The 16,544-nt window shown below is 39.8% G+C and overlaps 1 protein-coding gene across 1 annotated transcript in view; it reads left to right on the top strand.

The window, feature by feature from the left end:
- Positions 1 to 16,544, top strand: part of RSPO3 (R-spondin 3) — a gene marked incomplete at its 5' end in the record, with an annotated part of 60,446 nt that overhangs the window by 18,081 nt on the left and 25,821 nt on the right. The window contains one exon of the mRNA XM_082303053.1: positions 15,484 to 15,675. Within this exon, the coding sequence (XP_082159179.1) occupies positions 15,484 to 15,675 (192 nt within the window). The remainder of the gene's footprint in view (positions 1 to 15,483; positions 15,676 to 16,544) is intronic.

Genomic DNA, 16,544 nt, shown 5'->3' with positions numbered 1-16,544 from the left:
GGGAGTGGGGATCTCTTTCAGTGAGGACAGGTTGCACCTTTAGAGCAGGAGTCACACTGTAATGGGGATGAAAGAAAAGTATAAAAAGGGAGGCTATAATTATAAAGGTAATTTTTCTTCTTTTGTTTCCAGCCATACTGGCTGAGGGAATATGCTGTTTAGGGTAATGGTGTCTCTAAGTTCTGTATAGGACAGCACTATTAACACTCCTGCAGATGCTAATTTGAAGAAAGAAAGTGGAATATATGCCATAGTTCATAAAAGACAGTACCAGTGAACAACTTGGCTGGTTTTTCCTTCAGTTTTTTGAAAGAGGAGGAGTACTGCATTATTTCACTCCTTTTTTTATATAAAACAACATTCTATCTTCACATCCTCTTTAAAATACTAACTTACTAGCGCTTTTAAAAAATTTTCTTTGATATAAAGAATAAAAAAAATGAGCAAGAGAGGATACAGTTGAAGAAATTTAGATACATGTTTAGGCTTTAAAGAAATGAAAAGGTATTGTTTATTTTGTTTTGTCAGTAATTTCATATGTATGTTAAACTGGATTAGACAAGTGGCTAAGACACAACAAGAGAAAATTATGTGACATTAAAAGGATACTTTCTTGATATTCTCCCACTCTCCATTGTGTACAAATATATAATGGTAAAATCAACAAGTCTGCTACCACCTGTTTGCTTACACTGATGCCTCATTCAGCAGATATGCTACACTGAAGCCTTACTAGACATAAAAATCCAATTTTCTTCACAAGACAACAATGTGGAGTTTCTTATAAGGAAATTAATGTTTATTTTATTTCTGAAATCTCCCGTAAAACAAGTAGTTCTCAAATCACAAAGAAAATATTGGATCATCACCTAATATCAGAAATGCGGCACTTTTATTTGCTTTTATCCACAATTATTTAATTCTCTCTTTTTTTTTTTAATATCATTAGAATTCGATTGATAAGCATAACACAACCCACTGGGAGTTAGAAAACAGTGACATTGCTGCTGCTATCTTAAGGCAAAATGCTAACAAAAGGCTGGCTTGCCAGCAGGTGCCCCTAGAAGGGGTACAGCAGCAAGCAATGTCTGAAAATGCCCAGCATAAACTGTTGGATCCACTCAATCGTTCCTTTCCCAGGCACAACAATTTATGGTTAAGCAACAGCATGCTTTTAAAAAGATATCTCACCTCTGATTTGAAACGTACACGTGACTGAGATTATACAGCCTCCCTGAGACTGCTGCAATGATTTTATCTACCAAGGCTTTCTGAATTTTGTCTTAATTAATGCAGTTCAATCTCACTGATACCTATTTCCAACTACTGATCCATTCTATCTTTACTACCAGTAGCAGATATCTTTACAGCATAGATATTTCAGGGGCAATGCTTTGTTACCAACTGCCTTTTATTTTTTTTCCTGCCTAGAGAAAGAGCTGCTGTTGTGAAGTGTGCCTCAGACAAGGCTGGTTTTTGAGAAAGCAGTCCCCTAAGCTAGTTGCAGATTTTACTATGCTTTTTTATCTCTAAGAACAGGCATGACTGAGACCTCAGCATAGCTGAGCTCAGCCCTGCTCTATGCCAGTGAAAGGCTTTTGCTGATAAATGTTCATGTACCTGTTCTTTGCTTAGAAAGTGGTTACAGGAGAATTGGGGCAGGATCTAACACAGTGCTGTCCCCATGTAGTGACCAAGAAACTGTGTTCCTGCTGGAAGTGATGAGGACATCCTAATTTCCCTCATTGCTGTGCCCTGCCTGCCACCAGCAGCTCTCAAGCACTATGAAGCAACAAGACTCTTCAGAGCTTAAAGATCTTAATCCCTGGTACTGAACGATTGCTGTGGCATGGGCATTGGGATGGCTGTGCCTCCTTGCAATACAAAGCAGAATAAGGCCAATAGCAACCTATCTGGATTTGCTGGCAAGAGTAACAGCTTCAACCCGAGAGGTTCCCCAAATGTCTCAATCCAGACTGGTTATAGCAGCCATCAGACAGGCAGTGCATTTCCCATTCTTCTCCAAACATGTGTTGTTAAACGTAAAATGGCCCCTAAAGCCTTTACTTACATCATGGAGCTGCATCTCATTTGATTGTTATAAAGTGCTTTGAGGACCACAGGGTGAAATGTCCTACAGAATTGCACATATATTTGGAGTCTTACTGCTGCTGTTGCTATGTGATTATATAATTTTCTCAGGGGTTTTAAGCATGGTTGAAATCACAATAGTTTGCAATAATTATACTTACTCTCTTTTTCCCATGTCCATGATAAACTTTGTAAATGTTTTTCCGATCATTTGGCCTCCTTTTTATTTAGCTTGCCTTTGAACACCTCTTTCTAATTTTCTGTGAGAACACCCTTTTGGTACTGGCTTTTTTCCATATGGAGTGTTACATATGATGTTGGTATAGAAAGTATTACACAGCAAACAGCAGATTTAAGCTGAAAAAGGTACTTTAGAGATTAATGAACAGCTTTGAGTCTCTCCTTTTATAGGACACTGGTTTGATTCTTACTGAAATCAAAGCAATCTGTTTGCCTTCCTGTGAGGATATAGTTTAGCAGCCCTTTATAAAAGTATTTAGTAATCTGACTGAGTTGAACACCTTTATACTAAAAAAGCACTGAAATTATCATTGTTGAGTCCCTCACTGAGACACAAAGGAACAGGGCTGCTGACTCCAAGCACTGTAGGAATCTTACTCCCAAATATAGTGGCAATGATTTAAAATGCATGAACATTAATTTAAAAAAGTTAATAAAGTAGTGCTAGAAGCCTTTCATAAGTCTTTTGAATTCACACAGCTATGCTTTTCTCTGCAGTATTAGGGAAGAGAATTTTTTTCCAATCTTCTAAAAAGAAGAAGAAAAGAATAATGGTTCTGCTCTGTGGAACACCATGAAAACATGGTCATTATGTTGAAAATATTTGATATTTTATTTTCCCCAATACAAAATCAACTAAAACTACTGAGAAGGTAAAAAATAGAAATGTTTAAACTTTGAATTAGTTAATGACTGAGAAGTTCAAGTCATTATTTTCAAAGTTAGTATGTTAGGAGTTAGGCTTTTGCCTGCTTTAGGAAGATAAGTGTCTGCTCCAGGCACAAGAGCCTTCATTCAAGAAAGAGTCCTTAATTTTAATCAGGTATTTAAGTCTAATTGAAGTCAAGGGGTCTCTAACACGTGTGTATGTAACCATATGCTGATGTGCTTTTTCGAATGGGGAGGAATTTAATCATGGGCTTACATGGTAATTGTGTGGGGGTTTTTTTCCAATTTGGTCTGGGTAGGCAGAAAGTAGCATAAAAGGGATCAAGAAACATTGAAGCTTGTTAACTTAGTGCTCAGTGTAGAGGAGAAAAGGAGCCTTTTATTTCCCTGAAATTTCTGACCTTTTTTGTTATTTTTCTTCTCCCTGTTGCTCTTTGCTCACCAACCACAGCTCTCATTTGCTGTGGACAATTCCCAAAGGGAACATTCCTCGCCGGAGTAACTTACCCAGCTCTTTTCCTTAATTTACAGTGAGTACAGCACCCCTTGCAGAATCCATAGCAGACCCTTTGGCTGCAAGCCAGTGCTAATAGTATGTTTTCCAATAATCTAATCTCTTCAGTTGCAGAGCAGAAATCAGAAAGTTAAAAGAACTGGCTTCTCAACTTGTCTCAGTCTGCCTTTGAAATCTGTGCATGGAAATGTTGTGCGAATAACTACAATAAATTGTTACCACACTTGCACCCATGACTCAATAGCTGTGCCCATAACAATCTGATGTATATGAGAGAACCCTCTATAAAGCAAAGTTTAATGTGGTGCCAGGAACAGACTCTCTCATGAAGGCTTGCTGTGCAAAGAAGCCAGAAATGTCAGCCAAAGCTGAGGACATATCATAAATATCCATGAATTAAACACCTCACAATCCTAAGAGATAGGTATTGTTTCTCCTTTGCAGATGAAAAAATAGAAGTTTTGGCTTTGTCATCTATGAGCTTCAAAGTTTGGCTCTAGAAGTGAAGTAACAATTCTTTGACTGGACTCCTGAATAAATAGCTGCATTTTCAGACCTCTGACCACCTGCATCTTCCACAGACATTCTGAAAAGGAGGGTATATACATAGGAATGAAGCAGGAGATAGTTGTGTCACTGGAGGTCCTAGGTTTGAAAATGTAGATTATAGTGCTTTACAATGCTAGAAAGGGACCATAACCAGCCAACTTTATCAACCTTCAAACCTAAAACCCCTAGCTTTCTTCAAAGACACGTAACTCAGTGGTATTGTTAGGGAAAGACAAAGTAACTAGATGCTGAAAGTTAACCTTTTATTTTCTTCCGCATAGTTTCTTTTTCATGTGTGCTGGACTGCATATATTTTTCCTTTGGAGGCAGGGAATTGACACCATCACAATAATTTTTCCCAATTTCTAACATTATGCAGAGCTCTCTCTGGTGGTCTACAGATTACAAGTTGATAACTGGGTCCATCGTTCTACCCCAGGAGTGGATCCCTTCATGTATGATTTTGATTGCTGCCACCAGGAGCATGTGTTTGTTGGGTACTCAGGGTAGCAGTTTGCTACCTCTGTGAGACAAATGGTGGGACTTGCTTCATGCAAGTCCAGGAGGTCAAGGAGCAAGTTAAAGAGGATGTTTTCATTCTAGGGCACAGTTCAGTCTTTCCTTTCACTTAGTCCATTTTGGCATCTGCTTGTACCATTTTTTAGCACAATTTTTCTGCAGCAGCCCGGCATTTTGAGTGGTGTTGTTGCGGTCATCTCACATCCAAGCCCTGTCTCATGGCAGCCCAACGTGGTGGCAAGCCACTAGCCACCAGCTGAGCTGCCAAATAGTCATCATATTGGATGCTTTAAAAATAACGGCTGTGATTTCATGTTTTTCTAATATCTAGGGGATGTGTGGTTTTCACTGAAGCCTAACTAATTGTTGGTATAACTTATGCTAAACAGTTCTATTTGTAGTAATGGGTTCTTTTTCTATCATTCATTCTGCATCAGCTTAACTTTAATTAAGTTACAGTGTGACAAAACAGAACGGAACAGTCCTTTCTTCCTCATTACCAGAGTTATTGGAAGTATGTTCTTCAACAGAGCATGTTGCAAAATGCTAAGGATATTTTGCAAGCTGGCTAAGGCATCCAACACCTGAAAAAGCATCTCTCTTAGGCTAAAAAACAGCAAATGGATCATTTTCTTGTGCAAGAGCTTGGATAGGAAGAGATATCTTGCAAATTTGTACTTGCATGTGCAGAGCAAGGTTAAACACGCACCTTCAGGATGCTGCTCTGATCCAGCCTAAATTATGTGATGCCTACCATTGTTACCAGTTAAATACTTCAACAAAAGCATATTTTTATGACCACTTCTTCCATTGTGTATAAAAAGTGTCAGATGTCCCTTTGGATGTGCATCAGCGATATTAAATAATGTATTAGACAAATAAAAAAGTCATCCTTAAAATTTATAGTTCATAGTTTGCCCATTAATCTTTCCAAATGTGGGGGTTTTTTTTCAGTTTAGGCTAAAGACAAATTTTAAAGACAAATTAGAGGGTTTTTTTCATATTTTTTGCTGTTGTACAGAAACATTAAAATGGCTTCAAAACGATTGACTTTGCAGCTCTTACTATAAAAGGTTTAATAAGACTAATAACACGAACCCAAAGTTTCCTAAATATTTAATTATTGATTTTATATATAATTATTGGGCTGCAGGGTTTTGTTTTTCTTTGCCTAATATTGTCAATAGGTGGCCTCAGTTTATTTTTTTTTATTGTAGAATTTCTTTTTTCTTTTAAATTGAAATTCTGTATCCTATAATTCCTTATCACTTTTCCAATGTTGCTATTGCTATTTTAAGTTAAAGCCTCAGACAATCATTAATGGAATAAAATTCCATTAGAAGATATTACTCTTTAAAAATAGAAATATTTTATCAAATATTTTGACAAAATTTTGTCAAAATTTATTTTCAAACAACTGAAAGCATGTATTCCAAACTAAGTGAATCAGATTTTCTTTTTATTCTTGTAGCATGTTTAATTTTTTGCATTGTATGGTAGTTTTCAATGAATCCCACTTTCAAAAATCCACGTACAATCACATTCCTCTCATCCTCTGTAGATGTGATCCTTATGGGCAGACACTGAAGCAGAGCAAAAGATTCATAAAGACTTTTAATCAATTAAACTGATTTCCTGGTTTCTGCACATCCTCTCCAGGGCATCCTCAAGATGCTGGAGCAGTCTGGAAGCTTTTAGTCTTAGATAGCAAGGGAGGTGGTGGCAATGGGGCTCCCCTTACCGGGAAGAATGTGGATGAAGGTGTGTACAAGGGACCTGTCTCCATCCTGCATTGACCCAGCAGCTGCAGGGGGTGTTTTCTACTCTGGAGGTGGCAGCAAAGGGACAACAGGGCACTTGGTCTATGTAGCCACTGGCTGCTACATTTACCTACAGCCCTATGCAGTCTGCAGCTTCTCTTTTCAAATACAGCCTGTGCATAAGCTTTCAATTAATTTAACTATCTGGAAAGTTTGATGTGTCGGCATTATACTGTTAATTGGATTTGGGGTAACAAACATACTATTACAGATGTTACATTAATTTAAAAAAAAAAAAAACAAACCAAAAACCAAACAGAAGTTTTAATTCATTTTCTCTTCCAATCAGTTTAGCTGATTGGTGTGCAAATCCTCAGGGAAGTGGTGGTGTACCACCACAAAGAAAATGCACTGTTTCTCTGCCTCAGCACAAAATGGATGATAGCCTTGATTTCGTCACCAGCACCCCAATAATTCAGCTCAAATACTTTGTAGCACAGCTGTAGCTCAACAGTGAACTGCCTGCTGTGTGTCACTGCAGTGATGTCAGATGTATGACGGTTTTGGGGAAGTGAATGATGCTCCGTGTGAGCGCTAAATTTCTTTCATGTGGGTGAGCTTGTGAGGCAGTGAAGCTGGTTGGGAGGGAAAGGCTCAGACTTCAAAGGGAGGGCAGCACGCAGAAGGGGTGATGAAGCAAGCCCTAACTACGTGCCATTCATAGTTACTTCACTAGAAAATCCAGGCACACAGAGCTGTTGAACTGAGTCAGTTTCTCAGGAAGCTGATGCCTACTTAAATCTCACCCATCCTATTATTTAGTCCAAATTCAAACAGGCCATCCAGTCACACTGCCCTCGAAAAATCAGATAATTGTCCTCCAAACCATGCACTACCCCAATATTGATTAACACATTAGTGAAATCCTCACCCCTTTTTCTTCACAGGAGTTTTACTATTGACTTTAGTGGCCCAGAACTCTTGTCAGTGAGTCCAAGCTGACTGGTGATAATGTCTCTTGTCTGTTTTCCACTGGAGTTGAATTTGATTTCATATCATACTGCTCACATTTTGTACTCAGAAACTTTTCACTTCTTCCTCTTCTAGACTAGCATGAGTCGCAGTGACATGAGGGAAAGGTGAAAACAGTTGCATCATCACTTGCTGAGTGTTGATAGCACATGCACTGCTACACAGCACTGAAGCAGAGAAGCAGTCACTAGGCCTGGTATTTTAATCATTAATTTCAACTTGGAATTTTGGACAGTTTTTTGTGTCACTGGCAGATAGATGGCCCAGTCAGCCTGGAGAAGTTAGCCCTTTTCCTTCATGAAAATTTGAGATCAGAGTTTTTCCTTGCTGCAAATTATAGAACACAATTTTTAGAGATCTTCCAGCACTGTGATATTCCTTAGTACCTACACTATGACTTGAAATCTTGATGTAAGTCTTGAATTTAAAGAGACAGGTTCCATTTCAATGTTTGCAAGGCGTCAGTCCAGAACCATTCCACTGCGAGCAACATACTTGGGGCTTCCAGTTAGCTTCAGTATGGTATGAATTTAATCGTTACTCAGAAAGAAATAATTTCATTCAGTACAAACTTTTGATCAGTTCCACTTAGGAAAATATATTAAATTGAGAGGATATTAAGTAATTGACCAAAGGCACATCTGAGAACCGCCAAGGCAGTGGGCTGGCTTGCTGTCTGGCTTATTAATTTTTTAACGCTGTAAACATGGTAGTAGAAAATCATAGTTTCAACATGGGATTACAGGCTTTTGCTGTCTAAACCCTTCTCCCTAGTCCCCAGCATGGAAAGTAAAATCTGTTACATCCTGCTGCTCTTTCTGTGGTTTCTGAAACAAAACTTTGAGAGAAAAACTCTGGTCTCAAAAGACCCTGTGGGAAATGAGAAACTTGCAAATGCTACTGTAGTTGTGTAATGTTGACAGTATGAGCTGAGTGATCCTTATACAGATTGGAAATACACAAGCATCTGTGTAATATGCAACAATAAAAGTCTCCAGTATGTTAGGAGAACAAAACAGGAGAAGCAAATGGGGTGTGGGGGGTACAGGCTCTGCTGCCACCAGGATAGCCTAAGCTTTGTTAGAAGCACAAAAACGGTAGATGGAACACTACCATCAAGAAGAAAGTCAAGCATTTTTCAAAGAACGAGCATGTAGAATATACATTTTTGCTTCTTTACTCAGTAGAAGGATTCATGTTTTGTATGGAAGAGAATGGAGAGTCAAGGGAGTCACAGAGATGTTGACAACTTTGTTTCTAGAGTTCTGTGTCCATACAAACAGTATAAAATCAGCTGGAGATCTTCATGACAGCAATTCACAGGATTAGAGTATTAAAATACTATCTATATGTGCATCAAACATAGCCTCTTTCCAAAAGTCACACCTCCTTTTTTATCTGAGCACAGATGCTTTACTTGCAAGTAGCTGAATCTGACAACTGTCATAACATGCTAGTTATACAATTATTAGGTTACTACAATTACTAAGTTACTACTTTTAATAGATCACATGCTTACCCTTCTATAACAGCTTTTTTTATTTGGACAATAAGAGGGAGATTATGTAATTGAGTTTTACATTTTTGAAGAAATTCATAATGTATAGTCTTGAAGGCTGGGTATGTGGAAACAACTACAGCTGACTCTAAAAGTAATATCTGTAGCTGCTTATAGGATTTAGAACTTTATGTGAGAAGGTATTGCATTACCTGGTCCTACCTTCACCATCACTATCAGGGTGTTTAAGGCAATTTTCTCGGGGATCATCTTTGGCTCCTATACTGCTTAAACTTTCTGGATCCTCAAATGTTGGTGGTGATCCATAGTATGTGGAAAAAAAAAAAAAGTGAATTTCCCTTCTCTATCCATGAAAAGAATTTTTCAGTTTATTTACAAAACTCTCTGGAATGACAAGGAGCCATTTGTGGTTGCTGTGGCTGATTTCTGTTGTGCTGAAGATGCTAGGAGACTGCATAAAACTCTGCACCCCTGGTGAGATTTTTCAGCCTGTTGATGCTCTTTCTAACTGAATTCAGGGGAAATGTGTTCTGGCTGCCAGTATACTTAATTTTCAGGATCACTCTGCCAGACATGTGTTTAATAATGATGAGGCAATCCCCAGTGAGGTCTTGGCCATTTGGGCCAAGGGCCTCCTTGCTTGTAGACACCACTACAAAACAGTTATGGATACTCCCTGAGATTGTGGAACAGTCCCATACTCATGTTTCTGTTGCTTTTTAAAACTGTTGACATTTGGTGAATAAAATAGGTTGATTTCTTTTCCCTCAGATGTGAAGTGCCTCTTGAGAAAAATATTGTCAAGCCAGGCAGATGTTTGGAGAAAATTTTTTTGGTTTGTATAGGACCTTTTTCCTTCAAAACATAGGAAGACACTTGGGAATCCTCTTTGCTACATGTTTTGTATCAGAAGGCAGCAATACTCTGAAGTAAAATAGAAGTCAGGCAAATCTCTGGAGGAGTTACCACCCTCTTAGAAAGAAATCCTAAAGTATTTGGGAAGAACAAATCACAAAGAGAAGAAGACATTAAGCCTTTAACAGTTGACTTTTAGGCTGATTTTTCCTCTTTGCCTCTTTTTCTGGTGCCTCAGATTTCTGTAGATCCAGAGGAGGCTGAACAGAGAGTCCACATTCCTCAGCTATCACCACTGATTCAGTTGCATCCCAGAAAAGTTACGGCCAATCCAATGTAGTAATTGCCATGTAGGGGTCTATCTTCCCCAGCTGCTCCCCCATCACAGTACACCCAGTCCCTTGCCTCCCTGCAGGTGATTTAAGACCTAGTGATCAAGCAGAGCTTAGCCTGCAAGACTGAACTCAGGCTTCCCCTCGGCCCAGGCTGGCAATCTATTTAGCACTGATAATACAAATTTATCAAGCCCATGCACACTGGCTCTCCTGGCGCTGTCCCACCACTCCTGGGCTTTGTCCTTGCTCTGCACTGCCTTTTGCCTACACAACAGTTCATCATTCTTGCCCCACCGTTGTGTGTCCCACCTCTAAAGCATTTCCACACAAAGAAACACCGTCCAGGAAAGAGTCTGAGGAAATACACTGTGGTTTGCAAACTGAATTCCTTAATGACTTTCTCATTAGAAGAGCTGACTGCCAAATGCTGTTTGTGCTTGCCTAAAGAACGGTCTGCATGATTGAGAGTAGCTCTGTTTTACATGAAGCATTGTTTTCAGGCCATCACCACAGGCAGCTGCTTCTCACTAGGCAAGGGAAACAGAAAGGAATGCGAGGGAGCACACAGAGCAATCGAATGACATGGGAACCCATGGGATTTCCCATCCCAAATGCCCACCACCACAAGGGCTAATGTCCGCCCGGGTGCTGCGTGGTTGGTAAAGCTGAGGTGGGGTCTGGCTCTCATGGCAAGGGGCAGCCCAGCTGGGAAGGCTGAATTCCAGAGCAGCTCTGCTGTGAAAATATTTCCTGTGAGAATGTGCAAGCCTGAGAAACCAGGAGCAGCAGCAGGGATGGGTTTCATTGGCCTAGCACATCCATTTCAAGAGCAAACCTCTAAATGGACGCCTTGTTTTTGGAGAGAGGTGATGAGACAGTGCACCTTAGCTGTGGCAAACAGGCAAAGAATATTCTTCTACCCTGTCAGAATGTGTGGCCAACTGGATTCCTCCTGCATTTTCTTATTTCCGTGTCTTTTTGATTCCAAAAGTTTTAATCTATATGGAGTAAAACTGATTGAAAAATGTCATTGTGAAAGTCTAGAATTTATTTGCTGCATACGGTCAATATCTAGCTTCTCATCCCTGAAAGTTCGGATTCAAACTCAGCTCCTTATCCTTAACTTTCTATTTTTAACAGAGGCCATGATTCATTGTTTCCAGAGTAGGGCTTTGGAAAATATTCTGAGATTTCATTTGCTAATAAGACTTAAAACTAATATCTGGACAAACGGCTTGCACAAAAAGAGGTCTCTGGGAAAAAAAGGGCTTAAAGCCAGACACGAGAAGTGAATAGTTCAATATTAATTAAGGGTCTTCTCTAATCTTCAGTATTTAGGTTTTCCAAAAAGAAAAAAGAGGGATAGATTTTGGACCTACAGCCAGTCATGAGTCTGTACATGCATTGTTTGTACCACTTCTGGCTGATGCTAGTGTAAGAGATGAGAAAGAACTTGTCTGTGGGTCTCTGTGCTCCCACCATTTGCTTTGACCATTGCTATGCTGTATTTTCCATCCCTGAGATTCTGTGATTTCACTGTGCTCAAAAAGTGTTTGGATACAAGAGGGAAGAGCACTCAATGGTTAATAGGGTCATGCATAGAATATTTAATCTTCATTGAGTCAGTTCTGAACACTGATGAGAATTTTTTATATGTCTTTGCAATGGAGGAGGTTGCACCAAAGACCAAGTGGTTTCAAGCAAGAGTATCTATCAAGAGCATTTCTTGGACCTATTTGCAATGCTATAGTCCATACCTCCTGGTTCTGCAGCCAGTCTCTATCCCACAAGGCCACAGTGCCTGACCCTCTGCCAAGGCACTGAGCCTCTTTTCGTCCCTCTTACCACATCTATAATCTGTGGCTAACAGGATTGGTCTGTGCTCTCCTAGTGCTTTTTCACCTGCTTTTTCACTTCAAAGCATTTCTTAAAGTGGGTATATATTACTTACCCATTTCCACTGTTGACCTAAGTATAGACATTTGAAGCAATGCTTACACCGGGTGTACCGTGACTGGATTTCACCAGATAGGGTTTATGTTTCCAGGTTCTTGTGGCACATCACTTAAGCACTGAGCTCAATGTCTGATACAGGGAAAAAAGAGAGGTAAAACTTCTGCTTGCTTCCTTGGGGTTATGGTGTGCCATTGCTGAAGCACTTGGGATCTGCAGGTAGTAACACTTCGCTGCAATGGGAGAGGAATAATAAGGGCCAGTTCTGGACCCAAAAGTAATAAGTTCCCTCCCTGTGACAGAAATATGTTTTACAGCCTGAGTTTGCTGTGTTTCCTTCTTGAATCCCTTCAATCCCACTCAGCCTTTGTAGCAGGGGAGGGACGAGCCCCTATAGCGCAAGGATCTGGCAAGCATCTGGATCTGCACCAGAGAGGGAGGAGGCTGAGAGGTAACAAGAATGAGATCTTCAGCTGGAGCTTGGAGATGCCTAATTTCAAACACGCTATCTCATTCTCTAGGCACAAATATTTTTGCTCCACAATTTGTTTTCTCCCAGGTTCAATGACAAAACCCAGTGCTTTCAAAGAATGCCGGTTTCTGGAGCATACGGCTTGTCCCTCCCAGGTTTGATTCTTGCCTGAGCCAGAATAAGGGTCTACCGTTATTGCAAGTGCAATGAGAAACTGTTTTATTACACAGATACAAGACTCAAAGAAATGCCGGACCCAGGAGGAGACAACCCAAAAAAAAGCATCTCTTTAATAGTTTTTAAGAGAAAAACCCCATGGTTCATTTAAATGTTAATTCTGACTTTTCAGTGGTAATTTTTGTTTAAGAATTTCCAAGAACTGGAGCTTATTTTGCTTCATACATTTAGTTATAACATGACATGAAATCAGTGGACCTTGACTTGCATATTTTATCCTATTTCTTGCTCCATAACACTAGAAATAACATTCTCCATTTGGAACTGCAGGCTTTCCTTTTTTGCTGTGCTATTTGTATGAGATGTATCTGGAATGCATGAAAAGAGGCAGAAATTGTGAAAGTGACTAGGAGTACATTTTATTTTATACTTAGTACTTCTGGAGTTAAAGGGGAGATGGAAATTGGCCATGTAATGGATCTTAGCTATAGAGAATTATCGTATTTCAATAGTAAAGTATTGCCTGTCTCGGCTGACACACACAGCTTGACCTCAGAGCAGTTGCACATAATGTTTTCTCTGTCAAGAGAATCTATTCATAATGATGTGTCACAGGTGCTCACACATAATATGTTTCCCGTCAAAAGTGATCATCCATATTTTATATAGCAGCTTTGATGACAAATATTTTGTTCTTCAGCTGCTTTTTCATCCAACTGTCAGACTTAATGAAGGAAAGTCACAGATAGTTTTTAAATAATGTCAGCTTCTTAGATCACATTACTGTGCCTGCCTTTGAAAGTAGTTTCATACAAGAGCCACAAGACAGAGGAGAAAGAGACAAGGACGTTTTCATTTACTCAACTTTAAAAACAAAAAATTTCCAGGCTCTTAATTTCAAAATCAATAAGCTCTGTACCTTTGGGATATTTCCAGAAAAAAATACGTTATATTTATTAAGTACTCAGTATTTTGAGAGTCTGGTGAAAGCAAGTATGATAACTGAATTGGGGTTGCAACTTCTCACTATGCTGAATGTTATTTATTCTCATAGTGGTGTCTTGTCCTCATTGTAAGCACACTTTCGTCTACTTTGTGCTATGAAATGAGTGCCTCAGTGTGCACAGAGAATTGAGTTCTTGTATTCTTACTGAAATTGTTTGTGCACAGCACAGCCAAAGTTTGTACATCTCATATGTGTCCAGCCCTACAGAGAGAAATAACCCTCATTCCTCATTTTAGTAATGAAAGTGGAAGAGTGAACTCAAATTCCCTTTGAGGTTCTTCAGATTGCAGGACGTGTCACTGAAACCTCAGAGCACAGAAAATTGCTTTTCCCATTCATGAGACATGTCTTTTCTGCCAAGTGTGTAAGTGAACAAAGTACAGAGGTGTTCCTGAAGTTCCCTGCCAGGCAACCCTCCCCTGGGCAGCAGGCAGTGGTGGCTCTCAATATGTAAGCCATGAATTCATATGGACTCCTGGTCTGCCTTCAAGGGCTGCACAGAAAGGAGTTTAAAAAAGCAAGTTTATTGTGTGTGCAAGCTATTTAGCAGTGTCTGCAGATCAAAATAAAATCAAAGCACTAAAATAGGCAATCACACCATCATGGCATGTGCATATTTATAAAATTATCACTGGCCTGAGGAGAAGGCAGAACAGGAAGCCAATAGTATTTACAAATAAAAGTTACAAATGTAAATGAGGACTATATTTCTCCTAGATATGAAATATAGCTAGATGTCTCAGGCTGAGAGATGAAAGCTTGCACTTAGAAAAATGCCTGTTTTTTTTAATGCAAGACAAGGCCAAAGAAAGAGGGGACACGGGATCTGGAGCTACTTGATGCTTCATTATTTTTTTAGTTCCAATTTATTTAAGAAAGCAAGCAAGAAGGAATTAAAAGTAGGTAACAACTTCTAAAGTATAGGAGGATGCAAAGCTATTCTCTACCACTGAGAAGTAATACACTTCAGTAAATCACACAGCAGATTAATGTCTGCTACTGAAAAGATAGCCTGCAACAGCTTCCTCCTTCCTGCTATCCCTAAGCCCCTGAAGAAGATAGGCAATGAGTATAATAAAATTCCCTTTCCTTGTCTGAAGAATTAGAACAATTCAATTGAAAGGCAAATGTAATCCTACCTATGCTACATGCCGAGACTGGAGCAGGGTAAATGCCACAGTTAAGTCTAAACATCAGGTTGTAATTGTTAGAGATTAAAAACATGCCAGAGAGAACATTCCAGGGAAAGAAGGAGGGTGAGAAGGATGGCTCTCCTGTGTCTTTTTTTTAAGACAAAGTATCATCAGATCTTACAAGGGCATATTTCTGCACAGCAGAACTCAAATCAAATGGCATTTAATCAGTGAAAGAAATTATACACTAGACTGATTTTTAATCATCCAAGTAGGAAAAGCAAGGATAACAGAACATTAAATTATTTGCTGAGCCAAGTGCACACAAGGCAGAAAAGCCCCTGAAAATAGGGAAAAGAAAAATAAATGTTCTCTAGAATGCTACTGTTCCATACAATCTATTTTAAAGATCATTTGCTGTTGGCTATTTCTGCAAGATGTGAAGATGTCAGCTGGGCTTCTCATTTTTATGCAGATGAAATAATTTCTGAAATGACAAGTCAGGTCATAAGAGACACAGGAAAAAATGAAGCAATCTTTAAGAGCTGACAGAGAATTGGATGGTCCATCCTTCCACGTGCAGAGGAACCATTATTTCATGGTCTTGTTTATTGTATTGTTCTCTCACAGTTTGTTTTTTTAAATTCTTTTCTTCTCAGTGCATCCTAACGTGAGCCAGGGTTGCCAAGGAGGGTGTGCTACCTGCTCTGACTACAACGGATGCCTGTCATGTAAGCCCAGGCTCTTTTTTGTTCTGGAGAGGATTGGCATGAAACAGATTGGAGTATGTCTTTCCTCGTGTCCAAGCGGATACTATGGGACACGGTATCCCGACATTAATAAGTGTGCAAGTAAGTGCTGGGGAAAGGGGAAGCGCATGGATTTGTTTGTTCTCTCTTGAATTCTCTGTCTTCTTAGGAGTCAAGTCAACAGAGAAGGAGATGGACAGGCTGTGTCCTTATTTGTTCAGTTCTTTGTAGTAGTGCAGTAAATATTAACCTGAGCAAGAAGTTAAAGACCACAAAATGGCCTAAAGCCCAGGGATCCTGGCTCTGCATGAATGACCTGCCTAGAACCCAGGTGATGGCCTCCTCCTCTACATCCCCGTGTGAAGAGGAAGTGCCGGTGGGCACCAGGCACTGCCCTCCAGCAGCAAGAGAACGCCAGCAGCTCTGAAGAGAGAGCGGGGACCGAGGAATGATGAATCTTGGTGGCTGGAGCTGTTTAACCCTCTGCCCTTACCTGCCTGACCCCTGTGGCAAGGAGAGAGAATGGCAGGTGGCATTCTTTGGAGATGTGGTTTGCCCTGGTCTCTTTACAGCTTGTCTCACGCTCACTGTTTTCCTCTGAATGCCTGTAGAAGCTGGCCAGGCTTCAGCCTGATTTGGGGGAATTTACCAATTCGTGTTGTCTCTGGGCTGGGGGACAGAGAAGCCAACTCTATTCTTTACTGCTCAGGCAACATTTTGAGCCCACTATGGATTTTTGAACCATAAATGAACTGCAAAAGATCACAATGTCCTCCCCACTCCTCTTTTTTTTTTTGTTGAATTCACTGTTTTTAATCCCACAGGTGATATAAAAACATAAGAGCGACGGCCAAGAAACTCTCCCAGTTTTTACCTGGTAATAAAAGTTATTTAATGACTGGACCCCAGAGTAAAGTCTTACAGAGTAACTTGACACTGTAGAGTATTTGCTCACTTTTTAGCAGTGTGTG

The sequence above is a fragment of the Coloeus monedula genome (assembly GCF_965178545.1).
Source record: "Coloeus monedula genome assembly, chromosome: 2".
NCBI classification, from domain to species: domain Eukaryota; kingdom Metazoa; phylum Chordata; class Aves; order Passeriformes; family Corvidae; genus Coloeus; species Coloeus monedula.
The sequence above is the reverse complement of the archived record's forward strand: the minus strand, read 5'-3'. Positions and strand labels throughout refer to the sequence as shown.